Here is a 27,133-nt window from a genome sequence, read left to right as displayed (position 1 = left end):
GTTCTTGGGGTTGTACTCATCCTTCTTCTTCCTCCAAACACGGCGAGTGGAGTTTAAACCAAAAAGCTCTATTTTTGTCTCATCAGACCACATGACCTTCTCCCATTCCTCCTCTGGATCATCCAGATGGTCATTGGCAAACTTCAGACGGGCCTGGACATGCGCTGGCTTGAGCAGGGGGACCTTGCGTGCACTGCAGGATTTTAATCCATGATGGCGTAGTGTGTTACTAATGGTTTTCTTTGAGACTGTGGTCCCAGCTCTCTTCAGGTCATTGACCAGGTCCTGCCGTGTAGTTCTGGGCTGATCCCTCACCTTCCTCATGATCATTGATGCCCCACGAGGTGAGATCTTGCATGGAGCCCCAGACCGAGGGTGATTGACCGTCATCTTGAACTTCTTCCATTTTCTAATAATTGCGCCAACAGTTGTTGCCTTCTCACCAAGCTGCTTGCCTATTGTCCTGTAGCCCATCCCAGCCTTGTGCAGGTCTACAATTGTATCCCTGATGTCCTTACACAGCTCTCTGGTCTTGGCCATTGTGGAGAGGTTGGAGTCTGTTTGATTGAGTGTGTGGACAGGTGTCTTTTATACAGGTAACGAGTTCAAACAGGTGCAGTTAATACAGGTAATGAGTGGAGAACAGGAGGGCTTCTTAAAGAAAAACTAACAGGTCTGTGAGAGCCGGAATTCTTCCTGGTTGGTAGGTGATCAAATACTTATGTCATGCAATAAAATGGCAATTAATTACTTAAAAATCATACAATGTGATTTTCTGGATTTTTGTTTTAGATTCCGTCTCTCACAGTTGAAGTGTACCTAGGATAAAAATTACAGACCTCTACATGCTTTGTATGTTGGAAAACCTGCAAAATCGGCATTGTATCAAATACTTGTTGGGTGGGCTAATGATCGGTAAGCTGCTCTGACAACTGATGCTTAAAGTTAGTGAGGGAGATAAGAGTCTCCAGCTTCAGAGATTTTTGCAGTTCGTTCCAGTCATTAGCAGCAGAGAACTGGAAGGAATGGCGGCCAAAGGAGGTGTTGGCTTTGGGGATGACCAGTGAGATATACCTGCTGGAGCGCATACTACGGGTGGGTGTTGCTATGGTGACCAATGAGCTAAGATATGGCGGGGATTTGCCTAGCAGAGATTTATAGATGACCTGGAGCCAGTGGGTTTGGCGACTAATATGTAGTGAGTGCCAGCCAACGAGAGCGTACAGGTCACAATGGTGGGTAGTATATGGGGCTTTGGTGACAAAACGGATGGCACTGTGATAGACTACATCCAATTTGCTGAGTAGAGTGTTGGAGGCTATTTTGTAAATGACATCGCCGAAGTCAAGGATCGGTAGGATAGTCAGTTTTACGAGGGCATGTTTGGCAACATGAGTGAAGGAGGCTTTGTTGTGAAATAGGAAGCAGATTCTAGATTTAACTTTGGATTGGAGATGCTTAATGTGAGTCTGGAAGGAGAGTTTACGGTCTAACCAGACACCTAGGTATTTGTAGTTGTCCACATATTCTAAGTCAGACCCGCCAAGAGTAGTGATCCTAGTCGGGCGGGTGCAAGCAGCGTTCGATTGAAGAGCATGCATTTAGTTTTACTAGCGTTTAAGAGCAGTTGGAGGCTACGGAAGGAGTGTTGTATGGCATTGAAGCTCGTTTGGAGGTTTGTTAACACAGTGTCCAATGAAGGGCCAGATGTATACAAAATGGTGTCGTCTGCGTAGAGGTGGATCACCAGCAGCAAGAGCGACATCATTGATATACACAGAGAATAGAGTCGGCCCGAGAATTGAACCCTGTGGCACCCCCATAGAGACTGCCAGAGGTCCAGACAACAGGCCCTCCGATTTGACACATTGAACTCTATCTGAGAAGTAGTTGGTGAACCAGGCGAGGCAGTCATTTAGCCCTAGCCCTCATCCCTCAAGCAACTACAGTGGTTTTTAGGGTTTGCAAATTTTTATAGCCGATTTATTTGCAATTTTAGCTCCCTAGCCGCTCCCATGACAGCCCTTACCCAGAAGAGCGTGTGTTCCTTCGCTTGTACCCCGGGAGCGGGGAACGCATTTGATGCGCTTAAGCAGCGCTTTACATCGGCCCTGGTCCTAGGGCATTCTGATCCGTCCCTGCCGTTCATTGTGGAGGTGGATGCTTCAGACGTTGCGATAGGAGTAATCCTTTCCCAGCGGTTCCTCACCCCTGCGCGTTTTTCTCCCGTCAGCTGTCCCCAGCGGAGCGGAATTACGACGTGGGGAACCGTGAGTTGCTGGCGGTCAAGCTCGCCCTGGGGGAGTGGATGCATTGGCTAGAGGGGGCCACCCATCCATTCGTCATATGGATGGACCATAAGAGCATAGCCTACATTCAGGGGGTGAAGAGCCTCAACTCGCGCGAGGCCAAGTGGGCGTTGTTCTACACCAGGTTCCGGTTCACCATCTCATACCGTCCGGGGTCGAAGAACACCAAGCATGACGCGCTCTCCCGGCAGTTCGACCCCGTGGACCTGGTGGAGAGGGACGACCCCATTGTCCCCAACGCCCTGATTGCTGCACCAGTTTCGTGGGGAATCGATAAGCTGGTCAGAGCAGCGCTACGGCGGGAGCCCGATCCGGGCGGAGGTCCATCGGGGAGGATGTACGTACCCAAGGCTGCGCGCTTGCGACTGCTTCAGTGGGCGCACGCGTCCGACCTCATCAGCCATCCGGGGGGCGCCAGGACGTTGGAGGGGGGATACGCGCTCCTTCGTGGCTGCTTGCCCAGTGTGCGCACGCATGAAGAGCTCACGTCAGCCCGCGGCAGGGCTGCTCCGACCCCTGCCTATCCCCAAGCGTCCCTGAACCCACATCTCTCTGGATTTAATTTCCTCCCTATCCCCCTCTGATGGATACACAGTCATCCTGGTCGTTGTGGACCGGTTCTCGAAGGCTTCCCAATTCATTCCCATTCCCATTCCCAAACTCCCGTTGGCCCAGGAGACGGCTAAGTTTGTGGTACAGCACTTTTTCCGGGTCCACTGCCTTCCCCAAGATGTGGTGTCGGATCGGGGCACTCAGTTCGCCTCCAGGTTCTGGAAGGCGTTCGCCACCTGCCTCTGCGCCTCCGTCAGCTTGTCTTCCAGCTTCCATCCCCAGTCAAACGGGCAGACGGAGTGCGTCAACCAGGATCTGGAAGGGGTGCTGTGGTGCTACGCCTCCAGCAACCCAGCTACGTGGAGTCAGCGACTGGCGTGGGCGGAATACGCCCACAACATCCTTCTCTGCTCGTCCACCGGCCTGTCCCACTTCCAGTGCCAATACGGGTACCAACCCCTCCCTATTCCCAGAGCAAGAGGAGGAGGCAGCAGTCCCGTCAGTCCCACATCAGTCGCTGAGGGGGGGGGGCACTGTTACAGGAGGGGGTTGCAGTTCCGGAGCGACCCACTAGGTGTCATCCTCTGACAACCTTAGGCATCTCCTCACTCACAGTCTGGAATAATCAGTATCCTATTGGTGCCACCTGTGTCTACCTGTTCACCTGTGTATTTATGCCCTCACTTCCCTGTGTTCCCTTGCTCAGTTTTCTCTGTTAGTTTCTCTATGTCCAGCAGTACTACTCAGTGTCTGATCGGAGACCTATGTGCAGGTACTTTAGAAGTGTTCTCTGTGTTTCGTTATTTGTTTCAGTCGTAGGTAGTATTTCGTATTTTGGCTGTCAGACAGTTTTTGGAGACTTATTTGCTCCGCCTTTCTTTTATCGTGATAAGTCTGTTATTTTGTATTCTGGCTTCGGGACCACCAGTAAAGATACTTTTTTCACCATCTCTACCTACTGCCTACTGTATATCCTGCACCGCACCTGGGTCACACCTCACAACAACCCTTACACATATGGGTTAGGCATTTCTGCATTCATTTCCCAATGGGATCCCTATCTCTTCCTTTCTGTAATATCTCTGTTTCCCACAGACACAGGCCCTATTGCGACATGGTACTTGAAGGAGAAACAGGGTTGAATAATTTGGTAAACTGTTTAGATTGAGCACACCTAAGCGAAATATATACTTTGTCATGATGATATAAATGGATTGATGTGTTCTAGACAAGTATGCCCATACCATATATTGGCTGATTTGGTGATCTGGAGTGCAGGTCATTGTTTTAAAAGCGTTATGAAATGTGATAGTGTGTTATTGCCTATCTCCAGTGACGAGAATGATGTAGCTATGATGCGTTCCTACACGATTTCTTGATTTTCACAGACGGACCACTTAGAAGTTAAATCATGGGGAAATGTTTTATTTTACCCACTGATAGAACATATTCTTTCACCAAATTGACAGGAGTTTCATGATTTTATTTCTGGGGGTGGATTATCCCTTTAAGGCTGAACAGTTATACCCTAATTGTTCACTGTTAAGTGTGTTATCTGACACATTTACTCAGTGATTTCTCTCTACTAAGATATCCTGCTTTGTCCCATCAACCTTTCTGCAGTCAGAAGACACTGAGTTAAAAAACACTTAAATCTTCATTACATTTGACGCCATTATTTAAGCCTGTTGCCTAAAATGGAGAGTGGGTCAACTGTACCACTCCCTCTCTTTTTAACATTTAATTAAGTTATTATTATTATTATTTTGGGATGGTGCATGCAAGCCATCACCCCTGGCCTGTACAAGGTAGGATAAGTGCCTTTAAGCTCTTGTGTCCCAACATATTAAACCAGGGATGTCCCAAAGGAATATATTTTTTACCCAAAAGGCTGAATATGTTAGTTTCGCTCATAAGAAGACTTTTCAACATCAAAAAGACTGTCTCAACAGATATCAATGAAGACATGAAAGGCAACCTTTTCTGACCTCCATGAAAGGAAATGTTGCTTCAGTTAGTCTTTTTTTATAATATCACATACTTCAATGTCAAACACATGAGGGTGTTTTTTCCTCTGATGAGGATGACGCTGCATTGAGTCGTCTGTATCATGCTGTCTGATTCGCTAAGCCTCTTTTCCAAATGTGATAAAAGTGTCCCCCCCAAATGGCACCCTATTCCCTATATAGTGCACTACTTTTGACCAGGGCTCTGGTCAGAAATAGTGCACTGTATAGGGAATAGGGTACAATTTGAGATGCATCCAAACAAACAGCAATTGATCCGTCTGTTCTCGTAGTATTTAAGTCTCCTAGCAGCTAGTAGCTAATGTGATATTTATTGTTGGGTCTCCGGGTTGTGGAATGTCTTCGGCTCTGTGGTGTCTATAGATGGAGTCTTTCGTAATGTTATTACAGTGGCCAGATCCTGGTTTGTTGTCTCCTTCAATGCCTGTGTGAAATGAGATATATGTCTCTAGAGAGTGTCATTGGTGCTCCTTTTCTTTTGAAACTGTAGTGGGGTAGCGGATAGATACTAATCCCATTACATTGACCCTTTGTGTCTGGGGGAGATTTAAAGTGTAGACAGACTAGTTCTCTATTTTCACATGTAACTTTGTGTAACTGTGTAACTGTGATCGCATTACACTTTTATTATGACGTATTAAACAGTTGATGGTAGTGATAGTCTGATGGTAGTGACGTACTGTAACTGCTAACTAGACCTCAGAGAAAGAGTATCATGGTGCATTTCCATGAGGATTTACCCTGATGTTTTACCCAAAAAGCCTCAGACCTTTGTGTTTCCACCTCCACAGCCCGGCTCCTGGGACTCACTGGGCCTTGACCTCAGTGTACCTGCTCTGACTTGAGGCCAAGGCAAGGCCGCTGGGGCTATTCGGGCAGCATTTACATAACAATGGCTAACTGTGAACATGGGTGTACACCTTCGATGGTTAACACCTTCTCACAAACCAACTGTTTTGATTATGCAGAGGCTGTTGGTTCTGCTCTTTACTGTCAGCCCTAGCTACGGAAACACAATTTCCCTAGTATAACATAAGGGTGTATACACTAGTGTAACACTGGTGTTGCAATCGAAAAAGCAGCAGAGCATTAATGAAGGTCTCCCCCACTCTCTCTTTCAATTTCAATTTCAATTCAATTTCAATTTAAGTGGCTTTATTGGCATGGGAAACATATATTTACATTGCCAAAGCAAGTGAAATATATTATAAACAAAAGTGAAATAAACAATAAAAATGAACAGTAAACATTACACTCACAAAAGTTCCAAAGGAATAGAGACATTTCAAATGTCATTATGTATATATACAGTGTTGTAACGATGTGCAAATAGTTAAAGTACAAAAGGGAAAATAAATAAACATAAATATGGGTTGTATTTACAATGGTGTTTGTTCTTCACTGGTTGCCCTTTTCTTGTGGCAACAGGTCACAAATATTGCTGCTGTGATGGCACACTGTGGTATTTCACCCAATATATATGGGAGTTTATCAAAATTTGATTTGTTTTCGAATTCTTTGTGGGTCTGTGTAATCTGAGGGAAGTATGTGTCTCTAATATGGTCATACATTTGGCAGGAGGCTAGGAAGTGCAGCTCAGTTTCCACCTCATTTTGTGGGCAGTGTGCACATAGCTTGTCTTCTCTTGAGAGCCAGGTCTGCCTACGGTGGCCTTTCTCAGTAGCAAGGCTATGCTCACTGAGTCTGTACATAGTCAAATCTTTCCTTAAGTTTGGGTTGGTCACAGTGGTCAGGTATTCTGCCACTGTGTACTCTCTGTTTAGGGCCAAATAGCATTCTAGTTTGCTCTGTTTTTTTGTTAATTCTTTCCAATGTGTCAAGTAATTATCTTTTAGTTTTCTCATGATTTGGTTGGGTCTAATTGTGTTGCTGTCCTGGGGCTTTGTGGGATCTGTTTGTGTTTGTGAACAGAGCCCACGGACCAGCTTTCTTAGGGGACTCTTCTCCAGGTTCATCTCTCTGTAGGTGAAGGCTTTGTTATGGAAGGTTTGGGAATCGCTTCCTTTTAGGTGGTTGTAGAATTTATTGGCTCTTTTCTGGATTTTAATAATTAGCGTGTATCGGCCTAATTCTGCTCTGCATGTATTATTTTGTGTTCTATGTTGTACACAGAGGATATTTTTTGAAGAATTCTGAATGCAGTCTCAATTTGGTCTTTGTCCCATTTTATGAATTATTGGTTGGTGAGCGGACCCCAGATGTCACAACCATAAAGGGCAATGGGTTCTATAACTGATTCAAGTATTTTTAACCAGATCCTAATTGGTATGTTGAATTTTATGTTCCTTTTGATGGCATTTTCCTTCTTGCCTTGTCTCTCAGATCGTTCACAGCTTTGTGGAAGTTACCTGTGGCGCTGATCTCTCTCTCTCTCCCTCCTCCTCTCCTTCCCTCCCTCCATCCCTCCCTCTTTCTCTTCTCTCCTTACTACAGTATCTGATGATGTTTGGCACATGCTAGCTGCTGATCTGTTGTGACGTACTGTAATTGTCGTCTGTGACGCCACATGTAGCAGCTGGCTGGTAGTTGTGGGTATGTGTAGTGCTGGCTCTGTGTAGTACTGGGTCCTGTCCTGCCTGGCTCTGTGTAGTACTGGGTCCTGTCCTATCTGGCTCTGTGTAGTACTGGGTCCTGTCCTGCCTGGCTCTGTGTAGTACTGGGTCCTGTCCTATCTGGCTCTGCCTCCCATCATTAGCACACAGACGCTGTCCAATTAGCCCCACATAGCTGGCCCTGCATGGAGGCTGTGGATGACACTGAGGACATCTGGACCAGACCTGGGTTCAAATAGTATTAGTTTTCTTTGAATTACAGAGTGTTTTATTGAGCCTGGCTGGAGTGTCAGATGGACTGCCAAACAATTACTACTTGAACCCAGGTCTGATCTGGTCTTATACCAATAACACCAGAGCTGTCCAAGTACAGTTACAACAAATCATATCAAATCAAATGTTATTTGTCACCGTGAAATGCTTACTTACAAGCCCTTAACCAACAATGCAGTTTTAAGAAAAATATGAGTTAAGAAAATATTTACTAAATAAACTAAAGTAAAAATTTAAAAAAGTTAATAGAATAACAATAACGAGGCTATACAGGGGGTACAGGTTAGTCAATGTAATTGAGGTAATATGTACATGTAGCACAGGAGGTTGGTGGCACCTTAATTGGGGAGAACGGGCTCATGGTAATGGCTGGACCAGAATGAGTTGAATGGGATCAAATAAATCAAACGCATGGTTTCCATGTGTTTGATGCCATTCCATTTACTCCATACCAGCCATTAGTATGAGCCGTCCTCCCCTCAGCAGCCTCCACTGACATGTAGGTAGGGGTAAAGTGACTATGCATAGATAATAAACAGCGAATAGCATCAGCGTAAAAAAAGGGGCGGGGGGGGGGTCAATGCAAATAATCTGGGTAGCCATTTGATTAGCTGTTCAGCACTCTTATGGCTTGGGGGTAGACACTGTTAAGAAGCTTTTTGGACCTAGACTAGGTGCTCTGCGGTAGCAGAGAGAACAGTCTAGGGCTGGAGTCTTTAGTAATTTTTAGGGCCTTCCTCTGACACCGCCTGGTATAGAGGTCCTGGATGGCAGGAAGCTTGGCCCCAGTGATGTACTGGGCCGTACGCACTACCCTCTGAAGTGCCTTGCGGTCGGAGGCCGAGCAGTTGCCATACCAGGCGGTGATGCAACCAGTCAGGATGCTCTCGATGGTGCAGCTGTAGAACGTTTTGAGGATCTGAGGACCCATGGCAAATCTTCCTTAGTATTAGATTTTATGCACCAGTTGTTGTTTACAAATATACACAGACCGCCACCCTTTGTCTTACCGGAGTCAGCCGTTCTATCCTGCCGATGTAGTGTATAGCCCGCTAGCTGTATGTTATCCATGTCGTCATGATATTACAGTTTTTAATGTTTCGTTGGTAGGATAACCTTAGTCTTAGGTCATCCAATTTGTTTTCAAATGATTGAACATTGGCTAATAGGATTGATGGAAGAGGCAGTTTACTCGCTCGCCGTCGGATCCTTACAAGGCACCCCGACCTACATCCACGATATCTCCGTCTCTTTCTCGTGCGAATGACGAGTATTTGGGCCTTGTCGGGTGTCCTTCGTAGAATATCCTTCGTGTCCGACTCGTTGAAGAAAAAATCTTCGTCCAATACGAGATGAGTAATCGCTGTCCTGATATCCAGAAGCTATTTTTGGTCATAAGAGATTGTGGCAGAAACATTATATACAGAATAAATTACAAATAACACGAAAAAACACACGTAATAATACAATTGGTTAGAGGGCTGTAAAACGGCAGCCATCTTCTCCGGCGCCATCTTGTTTCTCATGGTCTGCGTCCTTTAGGTGCCTTTTGGCAAACTCCAAACGGGCTGTCATGTGCCTTTTACTGAGGAGTGGCTTCCGTCTGGCCACTCTACCATAAATTGGTGGAGGGCTGCAGAGATGGTTGACCTTCTGGAAGGTTCTCCCATCTCCACAGAGAAACTCTGGAGCTCTGTCAGAGTGACCATCGGGTTCTTGGTCACCTCCCTGATCAAGGCCCTTCTCCCCCGGTTGCTCAGTTTGGCCTGGCGACTAGCTCTATGAAGAGTCTTGGTGGTTCCAAACTTCTTCCATTTAAGAATGATAGAGGCCACTGTGTTCTTGGGGACCTTCAATGCTGCCTCGACACAATCCTGTCTCGGAGCTCTACAGACAATTCCTTCGACCTCATGGCTTGGTTTTTGCTCTGACATGCACTGTCAACTGTGAGACCTTATATAGACAGGTGTGTGCCTTTCCAAATCATGTCCAATCAATTGAATTTACCACAGGTGGACTCCAATCAAGTTGTAGAAACATCTCAAGGATGATCAATGGAAACAGGATGCACCTGAGCTCAAGTTCGAGTGTCATAGCAAAGGGTCTGAATACTTATGAAAATAAGGTATTTACGTTTTTTATCATGTTGTCATTATGGAGTATTGTGTGTAGATTGATGAGGAACATTTAAAATTTAATCCATTTTAGAATAAGGCTGTAACGTAACAATGTGGAAAAAGTCAAGGGGTCTGAATACTTTCCGAATGCACTGTATATGCACCCGCGCACGCTCACATGCACACTCGCAAAGAGAAATGTGTGTTTAGAAGTTGGAGTTGGAGTTCTTTAGCCAGAGGCTGAATTTCGGTTCTCTCTCTGTGAATTTGCTTTCTCTCATCCTCTTTTCCAGTTTGTGTGTCATGGACATGACAGTTCCATGGACGTTTGCTATGTGCATACTCAGTCAAATTAGACCAGGGGCCATATCAAGCGTCTCAGAGATGGAGTGCTGATTTAGAATCCATTTTTCCTTTAAGATCACAATGAATAAGGATCATAGATCAGCACCTATGGCCCCTGAGCCATCTACTACTCAGTCTGTCTGATGGTCACCAGATATTTATCTGCGTTAAGGAGTTCTACTAACTCTCTCTCCCGCCATCTCTCTTCTTTCTCTCCAGTCCCCTACAATCATCCTGTTAATGAGAATTATTCAGATATTTCAGACAGCCCTTCAAAAGAGAAACCTATTTCCCCAGGCTGCTTTTATTTGCTAGGCTTTACTTCTTTCTTTCCTGGATGTTTTGAGATTTCTCTATGTATGTCTCAAATGGCACCCTATTCCCTATATAGTGAACAACTTTACAACTTTACAGTAAACAAAGTAGTGCACTATAAAGGGAATAGGGCGCCATTTGGGATGCATCTCTGTGTGTCTCTAGCATCATAGAGCTTGTTTAAACACAGGAACATGAAAGGAGGCAGATTCCCAACAGTGTGTTTTTGACACCGGGCTAATGTTTTGGTTTGTAAAGAGTAAAGACACCCCACAGACATGATGTAATGCGTCATCGTCAGTACTTGATTCAAAGTGAGAGATGCATATTCTCTCTCTTCTCTTTCTCCCTCTCTCTCCCTTTCTCTCTCTCTATTTCTCTCTCTTTCCCTCTCTTTCGCTCTCCTTCTCTCCCCCTTCCCCCTCTTTCTCTCTCTCTCTGTCTCTCTCTCTGTCTCTTTCTGTCTCTCTCTCTTTCTCTCTCTTACACCCTCTCTCTCTCTCTGCTGTGTGGGAGTCCTGGCTGCCCTACAGGGGGGTCTGGCTAACGAGACTTTTCTCCACTGTTATAATTATCATAATAGTTCCTTCTGTTCCGGTCCATGTACTTTTATTGTGTACTCCCCATCAGTACCACCCACATTACTGTTACCGTCCTAAACAGCACAGCAGAGTGCTGTGAGGGAGGAAATCAGAATGCCATTTCCCAACGCATTGGGAGACAGAGGAAGCTTCTCCTTAGAGGGATTACAGTCACAGAATGTGTCCCAAATGGCAACCTATTCCCAATGTCGTGCACTACATACACTGAGTGTATAAAACATTAGGAACACATTCCTAATATTGAGTTGCACCCCCTTTTGCCCTCAGAACAGCCTCAATTCGTCAGGGCACAGACTCTACAAGGTGTCGAAAGCATTCCACACGGATGCTGGCCCATGTTGACTCCAATGATTCCCACAGTTGTGTCAAGTTGGCTGGTAGTGGTTCTTTACTCTGAATAGCTCGTTCCATCAATTTGCAGATGGATACACTGCTGCCATGAAGGGATGCACCTGATTGGCAATGATGTTTATATATCCTTTGGCATTCAAAAGTTGCTCCACTTTTTTTAAGGGGCCCAATGTGTGCCATGAAAACACACCCCACACTATCACACCACAACCACCAGCCTGCAATGTTGCCATGCGGTATGATGTACAGTGAGGGAAAAAAGTATTTGATCCCATGCTGATTTTGTACGTTTGCCCACTGACAAAGAAATGATCAGTCTATAATTTTAATGGTAGGTTTATTTGAACAGTGAGAGACAGAATAACAACAAAAACATCCAGAAAAACGCATGTCAAAAATGTTATAAATTGATTAGCATTTTAATGAGGGAAATAAGTATTTGACCCCCTCTTAATCAGAAAGATTTCTGGCTCCCAGGTGTCTTTTATACAGGTAACGAGATGAGATTAGGAACACACTCTTAAAGGGAGTGCTCCTAATCTCAGTTTGTTACCTGTATAAAAGACACCTGTCCACAGAAGCAATCAATCAATCAAATTCCAAACTCTCCACCATGGCCAAGACCAAAGAGCTCTCCAAGGATGTCAGGGACATGATTGTAGACCTACACAAGGCTGGAATGGGCTACAAGACCCTCGCCATGTAGCTTGGTGAGAAGGTGACAACAGTTGGTGCGATTATTCGCAAATGGAAGAAACACAAAAGAACTGTCAATCTCCCTCGGCCCGGGGCTCCATGCAAGATCTCACCTCGTGGAGTTGCAATGATCATGAGAATGGTGAGGAATCAGCACAGAACTACATGGGAGGATCTTGTCAATGATCTCAAGGTAGCTGGGACCATAGTCACCAAGAAAACAATTGGTAACACACTACGCCGTGAAGGACTGAAATCCTGCAGCGCCCGCAAGGTCCCCCTGCTCAAGAAAGCACATATACAGGCCCGTCTGAAGTTTGCCAATGAACATCTGAATGATTCAGAGGAGAACTGGGTGAAAGTGTTGTGGTCAGATGAGACCAAAATCGAGCTCTTTGGCATCAACTCAACTCGCCGTGTTTGGAGGAGGAGGAATGCTGCCTATGACCCCAAGAATACCATCCCCACCGTCAAACATGGAGGTGGAAACATTATGCTTTGGGGGTGTTTTTCTGCTAAGGGGACAGGACAACTTCACCGCATCAAAGGGACGATGGACGGGGCCATGTACCGTCAAATCTTGTGTGAGAACTTCCTTACCTCAGCCAGGGCATTGAAAATGGGTCGTGGATGGGTATTCCAGCATGACAATGACCCAAAACACACGGCCAAGGCAACAAAGGAGTGGCTCAAGAAGAAGCACATTAAGGTCCTGGAGTGGCCTAGCCAGTCTCCAGACCTTAATCCCATAGAAAATCTGTGGAGAGAGCTGAAGGTTCGAGTTGCCAAACGTCAGCCTCGAAACCTTAATGACTTGGAGAAGATCTGCAAAGAGGAGTGGGACAAAATCACTCCTGAGATGTGTGCAAACCTGGTGGCCAACTACAAGAAACGTCTGACCTCTGTGATTGCCAACAAGGGTTTTGCCACCAAGTACTAAGTCATGTTTTGCAGAGGGGTCAAATACTTATTTCCCTCATTAAAATGCAAATCAATTCATAAAATGTTTGATATGCATTTTTCTGGATTTTTTTGTTTTTATTCTGTCTCTCACTGTTCAAATAAACCTACCATTAAAATGATAGACTGATCATGTCTTTGTCAGTGGGAAAACGTACAAAATCAGCAGGGGATCAAATACTTTTTTCCCTCACTGTATGCATGTACTCATGTGGTTTTCTCCATACCCTAGTTCTGTGTTTTCGTTCCTTAGCCCACTGCAACCGCAGTTTCTTGTTTTTTGCTGAAAGAAGTGGAACTCTGTAAGGTCGTCGGCTGCCATACCCCATTCGTATCAAGGTACAACGAGTTGTCCATTCTTTTATGGGTCTTTGGGCACCAATGTTGTACTGGACTGTCAGTTGACTATCTATAGCCCGTCTGTTGCTCTCCACAATTCGTGTCAGCCTCCTTTGTCCTCTTTCATCAATTACCCGTTTTCGACCACTGGCTGGATGTCCTTTGGGTGGTGGACCATTCTTGATACACACGGGAAACTGTTGAGTGTGAAAAACCCAGCAGCGTTGCAGTTCTTGACACACTCAAACCGGTGCGCCTGGCACATACTACCATACCCCGTTCAAAGGCACTTACATTTTTTGTCTTGCCAATTCACACTCTGAATGGCACACATACACAATACATGTCTCAATTGTCTCAAGGCTTAAAAATCATTCTTTAACCTGTCTCCTCCCCTTCATCTACACTGATTGAAGTGGATTTAACAGGTGACATCAATAAGAGATCATAGCTTTCACCTGGATTCACCTGGTAAGTCTATGTCATGGACAGAGCAGGTGTTCCTAATGTTTTGTATGCTCAGTGTATATAGGGCCCCATTTGGGACACATCCAGTGATAGGCACTCTGAGGAACGTGGAGGTTTCAATCAGAGCCTAGACTGTTCCTACATCCCTTTCTACCCACTGGGACTGACCTGTGGTCCTCATCTAGCATCACTGTAATGGACCAGACATAACAGGAGGCAGTGGGATTTTTAATATAAGGGTAGGCTGTATACAGTGTGAGGATCCAATAATCAAGAGATACTGAGAGAGGTTTATCTCCACAGTAGTTGTGTTAGTGTGGTGGAGTGGGGAGGGGAGGGATATGCAGGGCAGTGTGAAGATAAAGTACTAGTAGAGATACTAAGATAGGGGGACCACTCCTTGTAGTATGCACAAGAGTACTGTCATAAAATAAATAATAAATAAAATGTGATTTGATTTTGATGCCCATAACACACAAACTGGAACACAGGATGAGAAAAATGTAATTTTCAGAGAGAACCGAATTTCAGCCTACTGCTGAAGTGTGTATGTGCTTGCCTGTGTGCATGTTAGTAATGCTTAGTAATCAAAGGTTGCCTGGAGTAATACAGAACAATTTATTATGATAGTGCATAGTTCTGTTTTTCTGTATGACAGTGGACTACACTATTAGAACCTTACAGGATGACTGTTCAGAAAAATTCTCAGTCACTGGATGACAAATGTTGTGAGTGATTCTGTCCAGTTGTTTTTCTGTCTATGTTCAGCCAGGATGCACATGTTCCTATCATTTCTGACCAGGGAAGAGATGGAGACCCGCACACTGTCGAAATAGAGGAATAATTCCAGAGAAGCAACATTAACCTCAGCCTCCACAACAATGTCTGTGATCCCAAATGGCACCCAATCCCTTACATAGTGCACTACATTTGACCAGAGCCCTATGGGCCCTGGTCAAAAGTATTTCACTATATAGGGAATAGGGTGCCATTTGGGACGCAACCAATATGACTCACGTGAATGTCTTAACTGTGCTGTGTGTTTCTCCATTTGCTGTGAGGATGTTTTATGTCTTTATCTCTTTTTATTTATTGTGCACTGATCTATTTGATCTACTTTTTAGACTGAATAAACCGAAGAATGGTGGTTCCCACACAAACCTTTTCACAATCATCAACCAACCTAACATACAGTATTCTTCTAGCTTGCACGATGCCCTCAAGGTGGGGTGTGCAACGAAGCTCAAGCTTTCATGTTGCCATTTCAGGGGTTGTAGTCGTGATAGCTCACCATAACTTTTGACAACTCTCACCCTAGGAGCTACAAAGGCCATGACGGAATAATAGTTTCTGATTGTGGCAAAACACCCTCCTTTAAACAAATATCAATTATTTATTGGACCAGTCGTTGGTACTAAGTACTGTAGGTTGTATACATTGTCCTATACTCATTGATTTATCAGAAACGCTAACCTGCATCTTCCTTCCTGTCTCTCTCGCTCTGTGCAGCGCTGCGGTGGGAGTGGGTTTCTATGGCAACAGCGAGACCAACGATGGGGTGTACCAGCTGACGTACTCCCTGTACAATGCCAATCACACCCTGGGAGGGGTCGACAGTCTGGTGGGTAGCACTACAGACTCAAAACATTACCTCTAAGTTTCCTGTACATTATCACTTCGCTACATTACCACTACATTACCATACACTACATAACCATACCTCTGACAACTCCCTGTACAACACCAATCATACCCTGGGAGTGGTCGACAGCCTGGTGGGTACAGTAGAATCACTACTCCCCCCTAAATTATACTGCTGACAATTGTCCACGCTTCTCTACCCACCCACCCCAATCCTACTCCCTATGCTGCGGGGACAGACTGAAACTCCCCATGAACAAAGAACCATCCTCCTCCTCTGTCGTCCCTGGTGTGCCCACTACTTTACACTGTGAGGCCCTTCCTGGCTATTTATATCTGTCTCATTTTTCGATTTAGTGCTATGAAGCGCTGATGATGACACATAAAGAGACACCCAAATCAATTTCACACTCTCCGGGGCGTTTTATCACTCAAATAATAAGGCTCAGGACTCTACAGGAAGATTTGGCAGTGGGATTTTAGTTCTATTTTCTCTCAGTGCTAAAAAGGAGCAAGCTATGTTTGATCCCAGCCATTTTATAGGCAGAAAAGGCACAGAAATGTTGTGATGTATGTCCCTTATGATGTACAGACCTTAATGGTTGAACATAATCAGATTTCCTTAATTCTGAATTTGATTAAAAATGGTCCCATTTAAAATGCCACCAGCAGATGCTATTATCCAAAGACACTTGTAGTACAGTTAACACTTATAGTGCTATATACTGTATATTCAGTGTAGCCTAAGTGGCCTATGCAGGAATCAAACCCTGCTTCAACCAATAATAGATTGAGCCATGGTAACCACCAAGTTACTGCTCTCTGGTGGGTCTCTGATCAATATGTCACACTCCGCTGGGGACCGGGGTGATTATACAGCCTCTCTGGCTTATAATGACATCACCATTACAACTCCCACTATCCTCCATCCTTATCACCTCCCTCAGCAGTGAGGCAGGAAGTGCATCATCATGAGAGCGAGCGAGAGAGACTCCAGATGACTTCTATGAATGCTGTCAAAGAGCATGGATTAACTCCCCATCTGTGTTAAAGTAAATTAATGCTTCCGTAGCTAGCTGTCTCTCGTATAGCTGTGACTCAAACTGCTGAGCTTGAAAACACACATAGTCGGTTTAACGGGCACAGATTACGTCTAGTCCAAGACTAAGATGCCCTTTTAATGGAGATTCTCAGTTGAGCATGGCCGGGAAACTGGCCCACAGTGTGTAGAATCAATAGCCTGATTCCTATCTGAGCTGTTATTCCTGGTCTTCCAGCATTACAAAGGCCTTACTATGTCTTATAGACAGACTCCACAGTCTCCCTTCACAATCAGACTCCAAACACACTCAAACACACACACACTCACACACACACACACTCCACAGTCTCCCTTCACATAATCAGCCGTGAACCCAGGAAACAAAGACCTTTGAAGAGGACCAATGGCCGGGCGTCCTGATAGGCTGCTTCAGTGTTAAAGTCTCCTTTCTGACAACAATGGCTGCTTTGGCTTCTGCCCCCACCACTCAGATGCTTCCTCCTCCTCTTCAGAAGTCGGTTCACATCCAAAGAGCAGATCTTAACAGTCACCATCAATGGCTGCTTTTTAACTTCACAGTCACCATCAATTTTCCCAGCTTTGGTTGAGTTAGTTCATTAGTTCTGGACCATATGGTTGTGTAGATATCTATCTGCCCCCACACAGACAACTCTGACTGGGAATCTGAATTAACAATCAGACACACAGTTAGAAGACATTCTTTTCAGAAGAAGAAGCCAGAAAAACAGTCTGCTGCTGATAGCGTAATGGGAATTACGGGAATTTTGAATGCTTGGTCTATTGTGTAATCTTTAAGTGATATCCCAAATGAACTAGGAACTCTGCAGACATTCTATAAATAAATAGTTATATTCTTTGCTGAGGCTTGGAGGAAAGTGAATGAAGAGAGAGGTTTTGGCAGCCAACAGTCAGATATCTAGCCTGGTCACAGATCTGTTTGGGATTTCTTGCCAACTTGGACACACAGCACAAACAGATGTTGGACCAGGCTATCAGTGTTGCTTGTATTGGTCAGTCAGAAAGCAAGGTTATATCTAGCCCTGGTTTGGACCTGGCAAGTGACATAACTGTAAACATATTTCCCTCAACCAAACACGCTCTCATCATAATAGGCTTTGTCTGGAAACAATAGAGATGAAAGATTAGTTATTTGACACTGTGTGTGAATAAAGAAGGATTTACTTGAGAACAACTTCCAGCATAAGCAACCAAGTTCAAAGAATCGGGCTCTTGGAGAGAGAATGTTTGAAAATTGTTGAGGGGAAGGAAGCAGGGTTTTGTATGGGATGGAGTTGACAGGCCATTGATAAACTGCCTGGTTGGAGGTCTCTGTGTGCGTCCCAAATAACCCCTACATAGTGCACACATAATACTGCACCATAGCGCTCTGGTCAAAAGTAGTGCACTATGTAGGGAATAAGGTGCCATTTTGGACGCAGACTCTGTGTGAGAGCTTTTGACTGAGAGTTGGACCTGGGCCTGGGTCTGGATCTGGGCCTATAGACTCCTAGGTTTGACTCCTGTCCCAGATCAGGGATTTCAGGAGGGCATCCCTCAGGTCATTAACCTGCTGGCTGCTGCAGCCTTGGCATCCATACACATACATTGCTGCGGCTAGAACACGAACATGAAGGTCAGCATGTCTTTGTCATAGGATGGTGCCAAAATACATATTCGCCCTGTTTCTAGTTCCTAGCCAACTTTGCAGTATTTAACTTTTTTAACTGTTATTTCTTACATTATTTGCTCAGAACGTTTCTTGCATTATTACCTACAGCCGGCAAGAATTTTTGGATATTAAATCGGCAGTCACTCACCAGCATTTAAACCAGAAATTAAACTTCCCTGAATGGGATGCTTTGTTTGAACTTCCCGAGGCAATTCCATTCATCCCAAGGGCTGCTCCAAAACGCCGTTGCCAGAGAAGAATAATAAGGAGTGGTCAGACTCTGGAGGAGGGCATACCATCCACCACTTCCGAGTATATTACTCGCTACATTCAGTCCCTGGACAATAAAGTAGATGAGCTCAGGGCGAGGATCACCTTCCAGAGACACATAAGGGACTACAACATACTCTGTTTCATGGAATCATGGCTCTCTCCGGATATACTGTCCCCATCCATTCAGCCAGCAGGGTTCTCCATCCATCGCGTGGACAGGAAGAAAGAACTCTCTGGGAAAAAGAAAGGTGGAGATGTATGTTTCATGATTAATTACTCATGGTGTGATTGTGGTAACATGCAGGAACTCAAGTCCTTTTGTTCTCCCGTTCTGGAATACCTCACAATAAAATGGCGACCGCATTACCTCCCAAAAGAATTCTCTTCGTCATCGTCACGGCCATGTTTATTATTAAAAACGTGGATAGATGCCAGCATTCGCGCAAAACTGAAAGCGCAAACCACCGCATTTAACCACGGCAAGGTGACTGGGAACATGAATGTGTACAAACAGACCAGATATGCCCTCCGTAAGGCAATGAAACAGGCAAAACGGCAGTACAGGGACAAAGTGGAGTCGCAATTCAACAGCTCAGACATGAGACGTATGTGGCAGGGACTCCAGATAATCACGGACTATAAAGGGAAACCCAGCCACATCACGGACACCAATGCCTTGCTCCCGGACAAGCTAAACACCTTCTTTTCTTGTTTCGAGGAAAACACAGTGCCGCCGATGCAGGCCACCGCCACTTACTAGGACTGTGAGCTCTCGTTCTCCGTGGCCGATGTGAGTAAGACATTTAAGCGTGTTAACCCTCGCAGGGCCGCCGGCCCATACTGCATTCCAAGCCGCGTCCTCAGAGCATGTGCAGATCAGTTGGCTGTAATGATAACGGACATATTCAATCTTGCGCTATCCCAGTCTGTTGTCCCCACTTGCTTCAAGATGTCCACCATTGTTCCTGTACCCAAGAAGCAAAAGTAACTGAACTAAATGACTATCACCCCGTAGCACTCACTGCTGTCATCTTGAAGTGCTTTGAGAGTCTAGTCAAGGATCATATCACCTCCACCTTACCCGACACCCTAGACCCACTACAATTTGCATACCGCCCCAACAGATCCATGGATGACGCAATCGCCATCGCACTGCACACTGCCCACCCCATCTGGACAAGAGGAATACCTACAGTTGAAGTTGGAAGTTCACATACACTTAGGTTGGAGACATTAAAACTTGTTTTTCAACCACTCCACACATTTCTTGTTAACAAACTATAGTTTTGGCAAGTCGGTTAGGACATCTACTTTGTGCATGACACAAGTAATTTTTCCAACAATTGTTTACAGACAGATTATTTCACTTATAATTCACTGTATCACAATTCCAGTGGGTCAGAAGTTTACATACACTAAGTTGACTGTGCCTTTAAACAGCTTGGAAAATTCCAGAAAATGATGTCATGGCTTTAGAAGCTTCTGATAGGCTAATTGACATAATTTGAGTCAATTGGAGGTGTACCTGTGGATGTATTTCAAGGCCTACCTTCAAACTCAGTGCCTCTTTGCTTGACATCATGGGAAAATCAAAAGAAATCAGCCAAGACCTCAGAAAACAAATTGTAGACCTCCACAAGTCTTGTTCAATTTCCAAATGCCTGAAGGTACCACGTTCATCTGTACAAACAATAGTACGCAAGTATAAACACCATGGGACCATGCAGCCATCATACCACTCAGGAAGGAGATGCGTTCTGTCTCCTAGAGATGAACGTACTTTGGTGCGAAAAGTGAAAATCAATCCCAGAACAACAGCAAAGGACCTTGTGAAGATGCTGGAGGAAACAGGCACAAAAGTATCAATATCCACAGTAAAACGAGTCCAATATCGACATAACCTGGAAGGCCGCTCAGCAAGGAAGAAGCCACTGCTCCAAAACCGCCATAAAAAAGCCAGACTACGGTTTGCAACTGCACATGGGGACAAAGATCGTACTTTTTGGAGAAATTTCCTCTGGTCTGATGAAACAAAAATAGAACTGTTTGGCCATAATGACCATCGTTATGTTTGTAGGAAAAAGGGGGAGCTTGCAAGCCGAAGAACACCATCCCAACCGTGAAGGACGGGGGTGGCAGCATCATGCTGTGGGGGTGCTTTGCTGCAGGAGGGACTGGTGCACTTCACAAAATAGATGGCATCATGAGGAAGGAAAATTATGAGGAAATATTGAAGCAACATCTCAAGAAATCAGTCAGGAAGTTAAAGCTTGATAGCGAATGGGTCTTCCAAATGGACAATGACCCCAAGCATACTTCCAAAGTTGTGGCAAAATGGCTTAAGGACAACAAAGTCAAGGTATTGGAGTGGCCATCACAAAGCCCTGACCTCAATCCTATAGAACATTTGTGGGCAGAACTGAAAAAGCGTGTGCGAGCAAGGAGGCCTACACACCTGACTCAGTTACACCAGCTCTGTCAGAAAGAATGGGCCAAAATTCATCCAATTTATTGTGGGAAGCTTGTGGAAGGCTACCCAAAACGTTTGACCCAAGTTAAACAATTTAAAGGCAATGCTACCAAATACTAATTGAGTGTATGTAAACTTCTGACCCACTGGGAATGTGATGAAAGAAATAAAAGCTTAAATAAATCATTCTCTCTACTATTATTCTGACATTTCACATTCTTAAAATAAAGTGGTGATCCTAACTGACCTAAGACAGGGAATTTTTACTAGGATTAAATGTCAGGAATTGTGAAAAACAGAGTTTAAATGTATTTGGCTAAGGTGTATGTAAACTTCCGACTTCAACTGTATGTAAGAATGCTGTTCATCAACTACAGCTCAGCCTTCAACACCATAGTGCCCTCCAAGCTCATCACTAAGCTCGGGGCCCTGGGTCTGACCCTGTGCAACTGGGTCCTGGACTTCCTGATGGGCCGACGCCAGGTGGTGAAGGTAGGCAACAACAATTCCACTACGCTGATCCTCAACATTGGGGCCCCACAAGTGTGCGTGCTCAGCCCCCTCCTGTACTCCCTGTTGAACCATGACTGCGTGGCCACGCATGTCTCCAACTCAATCATCAAGTTTGCAGACGACACAACAGCCTGATTACCAACAATGATGAGACAGCCTACAGGGAGGAGGTGAGGGAGGGGTGCCAAGAAAAAAAACCTCTCCCTCAATGTCAACAAAACAAAGGAGCTGATCGTGGACTTCAGGAGACAGCACAGAGAGTACATCCACATCGACGGGGCCACAGTGAAGAAGGTGAAAAGCTCTGAGTTCCTTGGCGTGCACATCACTGACAACCTGAAATGGTCCATCCACACAGACAGTGTGGCTGAAGAAATGTGGCTTGGTCCCTAAGACCCTCACAAACTTCTACAGTTGCACCATTAAGAGCATCCTGTTGGGCTGTATCGCCAGGTACGGCAATTGCACCGTCTGCAATTGCGATCAGCCCAACGCATCACAGTGGGCACACTGCCTGCCCTCCAGGACATCTACAGAACCCAGTGTCACAGGAAGATCATCAAGGACCTCAGCCACCCGAGCCACGGCCTGTTCACCCCGCTAGAAGGCGGAGATAGTACAGGTGCATCAAAGCTGGGACCGAGAGACTGAAAAACAGCTTTTAACTCCAGGCCATCAGACTGTTAAATAGTCACCACTAGCTGGCCTCCACCCAGTACCCTGCCCTGAACTTAGTCACTGTTACTAGCCGGCTACCACCCGGTACTCTACCATGCAACTTAGAGATTGCTGCCCTATGTACATAGTAATTGAACACTGCTCACTTGAATAATGTTTACATACTGTTTTACCAACTTTTTATGTATATACTGTACTCTAGTCAAGGCTCATCCTATATAACTACTGCTGTACAAACCCTTTCTATTAATATACTGTCCATACTGTCTATACACCATCATATACATATACATACAGTGCATTCGGAAAGTATTCAGACCCCTTGACCTTTTCCGCATTTTGTTACGTTACAGCCTTATTCTAAAATAAGCCCTCATCAATCTACGCACAATACCCCACAATATCACATTTATATAAGTATTCAGACCCTTTACCCAGCACTTTGTTTAAGCACCTTTGGCAGTGATTACAGCCTCTAGTCTTCTTGGGTATGACGCTACAAGCTTGGCACACCTGTATTTGGGGAGTTTCTCCCATTCTTCTCTGCAGATCCTCTCAAGCTCTGTCAGGTTGGATGGGGAGCGTCGCTGCAAAGCTATTTTCAGCTTTCTCCAGAGATGTTAGATCGGGTTCAAGTCCGGGCTCTGGCTGGGCCAGTCAAGGAGACTTCTAGACTTGTCCCGAGGCCACTCCTGCATTGTCTTGGCTGTGTGCTTAGGGTCGTTGTCCTGTTGGAAGGTGAACCTTTGCCCCAGTCTGAGGTCCTGAGCGCTCTGGAGCAGGTTTTCATCAAGGATCTCTCTGGACTTTACTCCATTCAGCTTTCTCTAGATCCTGACTTTTCTCCCAGGCCCTGCCGCTGAAAAACATCCCCACAGCATAATGCTGCCACCACCATGCTTCACCATAGAGATAGTGGCAGGTTTCCTCCAGACGTGACGCTTCGCATTCAGGCCAAAGAGTTCAATCTTAGTTTAATCAGACCAGAGAAGCTTTTTTTCTCATGGTCTGCGTCCTTTAGGTGCCTTTTGGCAAACTCCAAGCGGGTTGTCATGTGCCTTTTACTGAGGAGTGGCTTCCGTCTGGCCACTCTACTAAAAAGGCCTGATTGATGGAGTGCTGCAGAGATGGTTGCTCTTCTGGAAGGTTCTTCCATCTCCACAGAGGAACTCTGGAGCTCTGTCAGTGACCATCGGGTTCATGGTCACCTCCCTGACCAAGGCCCTTCTCTCCCGATTGCTCAGTTTGGCCAAGCGGCCAGCTCTAGGAAGAGTCTTGGTGGTTCCAAACTTCTTCCATTTAAGAATGATGGAGGTCACTGTGTTATTGGGGACCTTCAATGCTGCAGAAATGTTTTGGTACCCTTCCCCAAATCTGTGCCTCGACACAATCCTGTCTCGGAGCTCTATGGACAATTTCTTCCACCTAATGGCTTGGTTTTTGCTCTGACATGCACTGTCAACTGTGGGACCTTATATAGACAGGTGTGTGCCTTTCAAAATCATTTCCAGTCAATTGAATTTACCACAGGTGGACTCCAATCAAGTTGTAGAAACATCTCAAGGATGATCAATGGAAACAGGATGCACCTGAGCTCAATTTCGAGTCTAATAGCAAAGGGTCTTAATACAGTGGCTTGCGAAAGTATTCACCCCCCCCCTTGTATTTTTCCTATTTTGTTGCCTTACAACCTGGAATTAAAATGGATTTTTTGGGGGGGTTGTATCATTTGATTTACACAACATGCCTACCACTTTGAAGATGCAAAATATTTTATGTTGTGAAACAAACAAGAAATAAGACAAAAAAACAGAAAACATGAGCATGCATAACTATTCACTCTTAAACACTCAAGTGTCACTTTAGCAGTATGCTTAGGGTCATTGTCCTGCTGGAAGGTGAACCTCTGTCCCAGTCTCAAATCTCTGGAAGACTGAAACAGGTTTCCCTCAAGAATATCCCAGTCCCTGGGGATGGTGTTCTCGGGGTGGTGAGAGGTGTTGGGTTTGCGCCAGACATAGTGTTTTTCTTGATGGCCAAAAAGCTCAACTTTAGTCTCATCTGACCAGAGTACCTTCTTCCATATGTTTGGGGAGTCTCCCACATGGCTTTTGGCGAACACCAAACGTGTTTGCTTATTTTTTCTTTAAGCATTGGCTTTTTTCTGGCCACTCTTCCGTAAAGCCCAGCTCTGTGGAGTGTACAGCTTAAAGTGGTCCTATGGACAGATACTCCAATCTCCGCTGTGGAGTTTTGCAGCTCCTTCAGTGTTATCTTTTGTTTCTTTGTTGCCTCTTTGATTAATGCCCTCCTTGCCTGGTCCGTGAGTTTTGGTGGGTGGCCCTCTCTTGGCAGGTTTGTTGTGTTGCCATATTCTTTCCATTTTTTAATAATGGATTTAATGGTGCTCCGTGGGATGTTCAAAGTTTCTGATATTTTGTTATAACCCAACCCTGATCTGTACTTCTGCACAACTTTGTCCCTGACCTGTGTGTAGAGCTCCTTGGTCTTCATGGTGCCGCTTGCTTGGTGGTGGCCCTTGCTTAGTGGTGTTGCAGACTCTGGGGCCTTTCAGAACAGGTGTATATATACTGAGATCATGTGACACTTAGATTGCACACAGGTGGACTTTATTTAACTAATTATGTGACTTCTGAAGGTAATTGGTTGCACCAGATCTTATTTAAGTGCTTCATAGCAAAGGGGGTGAAAACTTTGAACATCCCACGGAGCACCATTAAATCCATTATTAAAAAATTGAAAGAATATGGCACCACAACAAACCTGCCAAGAGAGGCCGCCCACCAAAACTCACGGACCAGGCAAGGAAGGCATTAATCAGAGAGGCAACAAGGAGGACATTAATCAAAGATGCAACAAAGAAACCAAAGATAACCCTGAAGGAGCTGCAAAGCTCCACAGCGGAGATTGGAGTATCTGTCCATAGGACCACTTTAAGCCGTACACTCCACAGAGCTGGGCTTTACGGAAGAGTAGCCAGAAAAAAGCCATTGCTTAAAGAAAAAAATAAGCAAACACATTTGGTGTTCGCCGAAAGGCATGTGGGAGACTCCCCAAACATATGGAAGAAGGTACTCAGGTCAGATGAGACTAAAATTGAGCTTTTTGGCCATCAAGGAAAACGCTATGTCTGGCACAAACCCAACACCTCTCATCACCCCGAGAACACCATCCCCTCAGTGAAGCATGGTGGTGGCAGCATCATGCTGTGGGGATGTTTTTCATCGGCAGGGACTGGGAAACTGGTCCGAATTGAAGGAATGATGGATGGCGCTAAATACAGGGAAATTCTTGAGGGAAACCTGTTTCAGTCTTCCAGAAATTTGAGACTGGGACAGAGGTTCACCTTCCAGCAGGACAATGACCCTAAGCATACTGCTAAAGCAACACTCAAGTGGTTTAAGGGGAAACATTTAAATGTCTTGGAATGGCCTAGTCAAAGCCCAGACCTCAATCCAATTGTGAATCTGTGATATGGCTTAAAGATTGCTGTACACTAGCGGAACCCATCCAACTTGAAGGAGCTGGAGCAGTTTTGCCTTGAAGAATGGGCAAAAATCCCAGTGGCTAGATGTGCCAAGCTTATAGAGACATTCCTCATGAGACTTGCAGCTGTAATTGCTGCAAAAGGTGGCTCTACAAAGTATTGACTTTGGGGGGGTGAACAGTTATGCACGCTCAAGTTTTCTGTTTCTTGTCTGATTTCTTGTTTGTTTCACAAGAACAAATATTTGGATCTTCAAAGTGGTAAGCATCTTGTGTAAATGATACAAACCCCCAAAAAAATCCATTTTAATTCCAGGTTGTAAGGCAACAAAATAGGAAAAATGCCAAGGGTCGTGAATACTTTCACAAGCCACTGTAATATCCACCATAGACAACCATTCTGTGGATTATTCTCCTAGCCTCCTTTCTATGTGTGTCAATCAGTCAATGTCAATCATCTTTTTTTCTGATGAAAGATTCTGTCACTTTCATGTTCTCTCTTCTTCCGAACCCACAAACCAAAATGTATCTTAACCCCTCTCTCAGGACATACTATCTATTTTGGGATGTAAAACATCAGCTGTGGTCACCATCACATCACGGTGGTAAAAAAGGGAAAATCTATTTTTAAAGATGTTTTTCAAGATTTTATGACCCCAATTTAACCAATGGAGGCGGAATCCATCTTTGGGTGGCAGGTCAGCTGCAGCACTTTAGAGCCATGATCCATTTAACGCCTGAGCTCATCCATTCAAACTTCTCCTCGCCTCCTCCCTTCCTTTCCTCCTCTTCTCCATCGAGCAGAGTCAATTTGAGCAAGAGCCCGGAGAAGAAGAAGAATGTGTCTTGTATCTCAAACTATATCAAGCTGAAATATAATACTGCCACAGTACAGTGGTTAAGGAACCACTGTGACTGACTGACTACCAGGTTACAGTCTCAAATCCTATGATTGATGTGTAATTGTTCTTAGTCGACTGGATACACTGCTGTGTAATTGCCATTTAGTATTTAGTATTTCATTAGGATCCCCATTAGCTACTGCTTAAGCAGCAGCTACTCTTCCTGGGGTCCACACAAAACATAAAACATGACATAATACATAAAATTAATAGACAGGTACAGCCCAAGGACATAACTACATACATTTAAAATAAGAATACACGTTTTCATACATTTATGCCTTAGTATTCCATGCATCATGTACTCATTATAACGGCAATGCTGCAGCCATTCATTTCCCCATATAATTTGATCGTTTGCTCTACTGTTACAATTGCTTTGTCTAAACAGGTCCTGATATTCTAATCTCACAGCATCCTTGAATCCTGATATCCTAATCTCACAGCACCAGTTCTGTAAACACCAGAGAGAATCTCACAACATCAGGAG

At 44.9% G+C, this 27,133-nt stretch overlaps 2 protein-coding genes across 2 annotated transcripts in view; both read left to right on the top strand.

The window, feature by feature from the left end:
* Positions 1-27,133, top strand: part of LOC311100351 (putative nuclease HARBI1) — a 1,214,110-nt gene that overhangs the window by 587,274 nt on the left and 599,703 nt on the right. The window lies entirely within an intron of this gene.
* The window catches only part of LOC311100345 (protein tweety homolog 2-like), a 116,243-nt gene that overhangs the window by 48,932 nt on the left and 40,178 nt on the right, over positions 1-27,133 (top strand). Inside the window, exon 3 of the mRNA XM_084141237.1 lies at positions 15,437-15,548. Coding sequence (XP_083997363.1) covers positions 15,437-15,548 — 112 coding nt within the window. The remainder of the gene's footprint in view (positions 1-15,436; positions 15,549-27,133) is intronic.

Source organism: Coregonus lavaretus (assembly GCF_964263955.1).
Source record: "Coregonus lavaretus genome assembly, chromosome: 25".
Taxonomy (NCBI): domain Eukaryota; kingdom Metazoa; phylum Chordata; class Actinopteri; order Salmoniformes; family Salmonidae; genus Coregonus; species Coregonus lavaretus.
The sequence above is the reverse complement of the archived record's forward strand: the minus strand, read 5'-3'. Positions and strand labels throughout refer to the sequence as shown.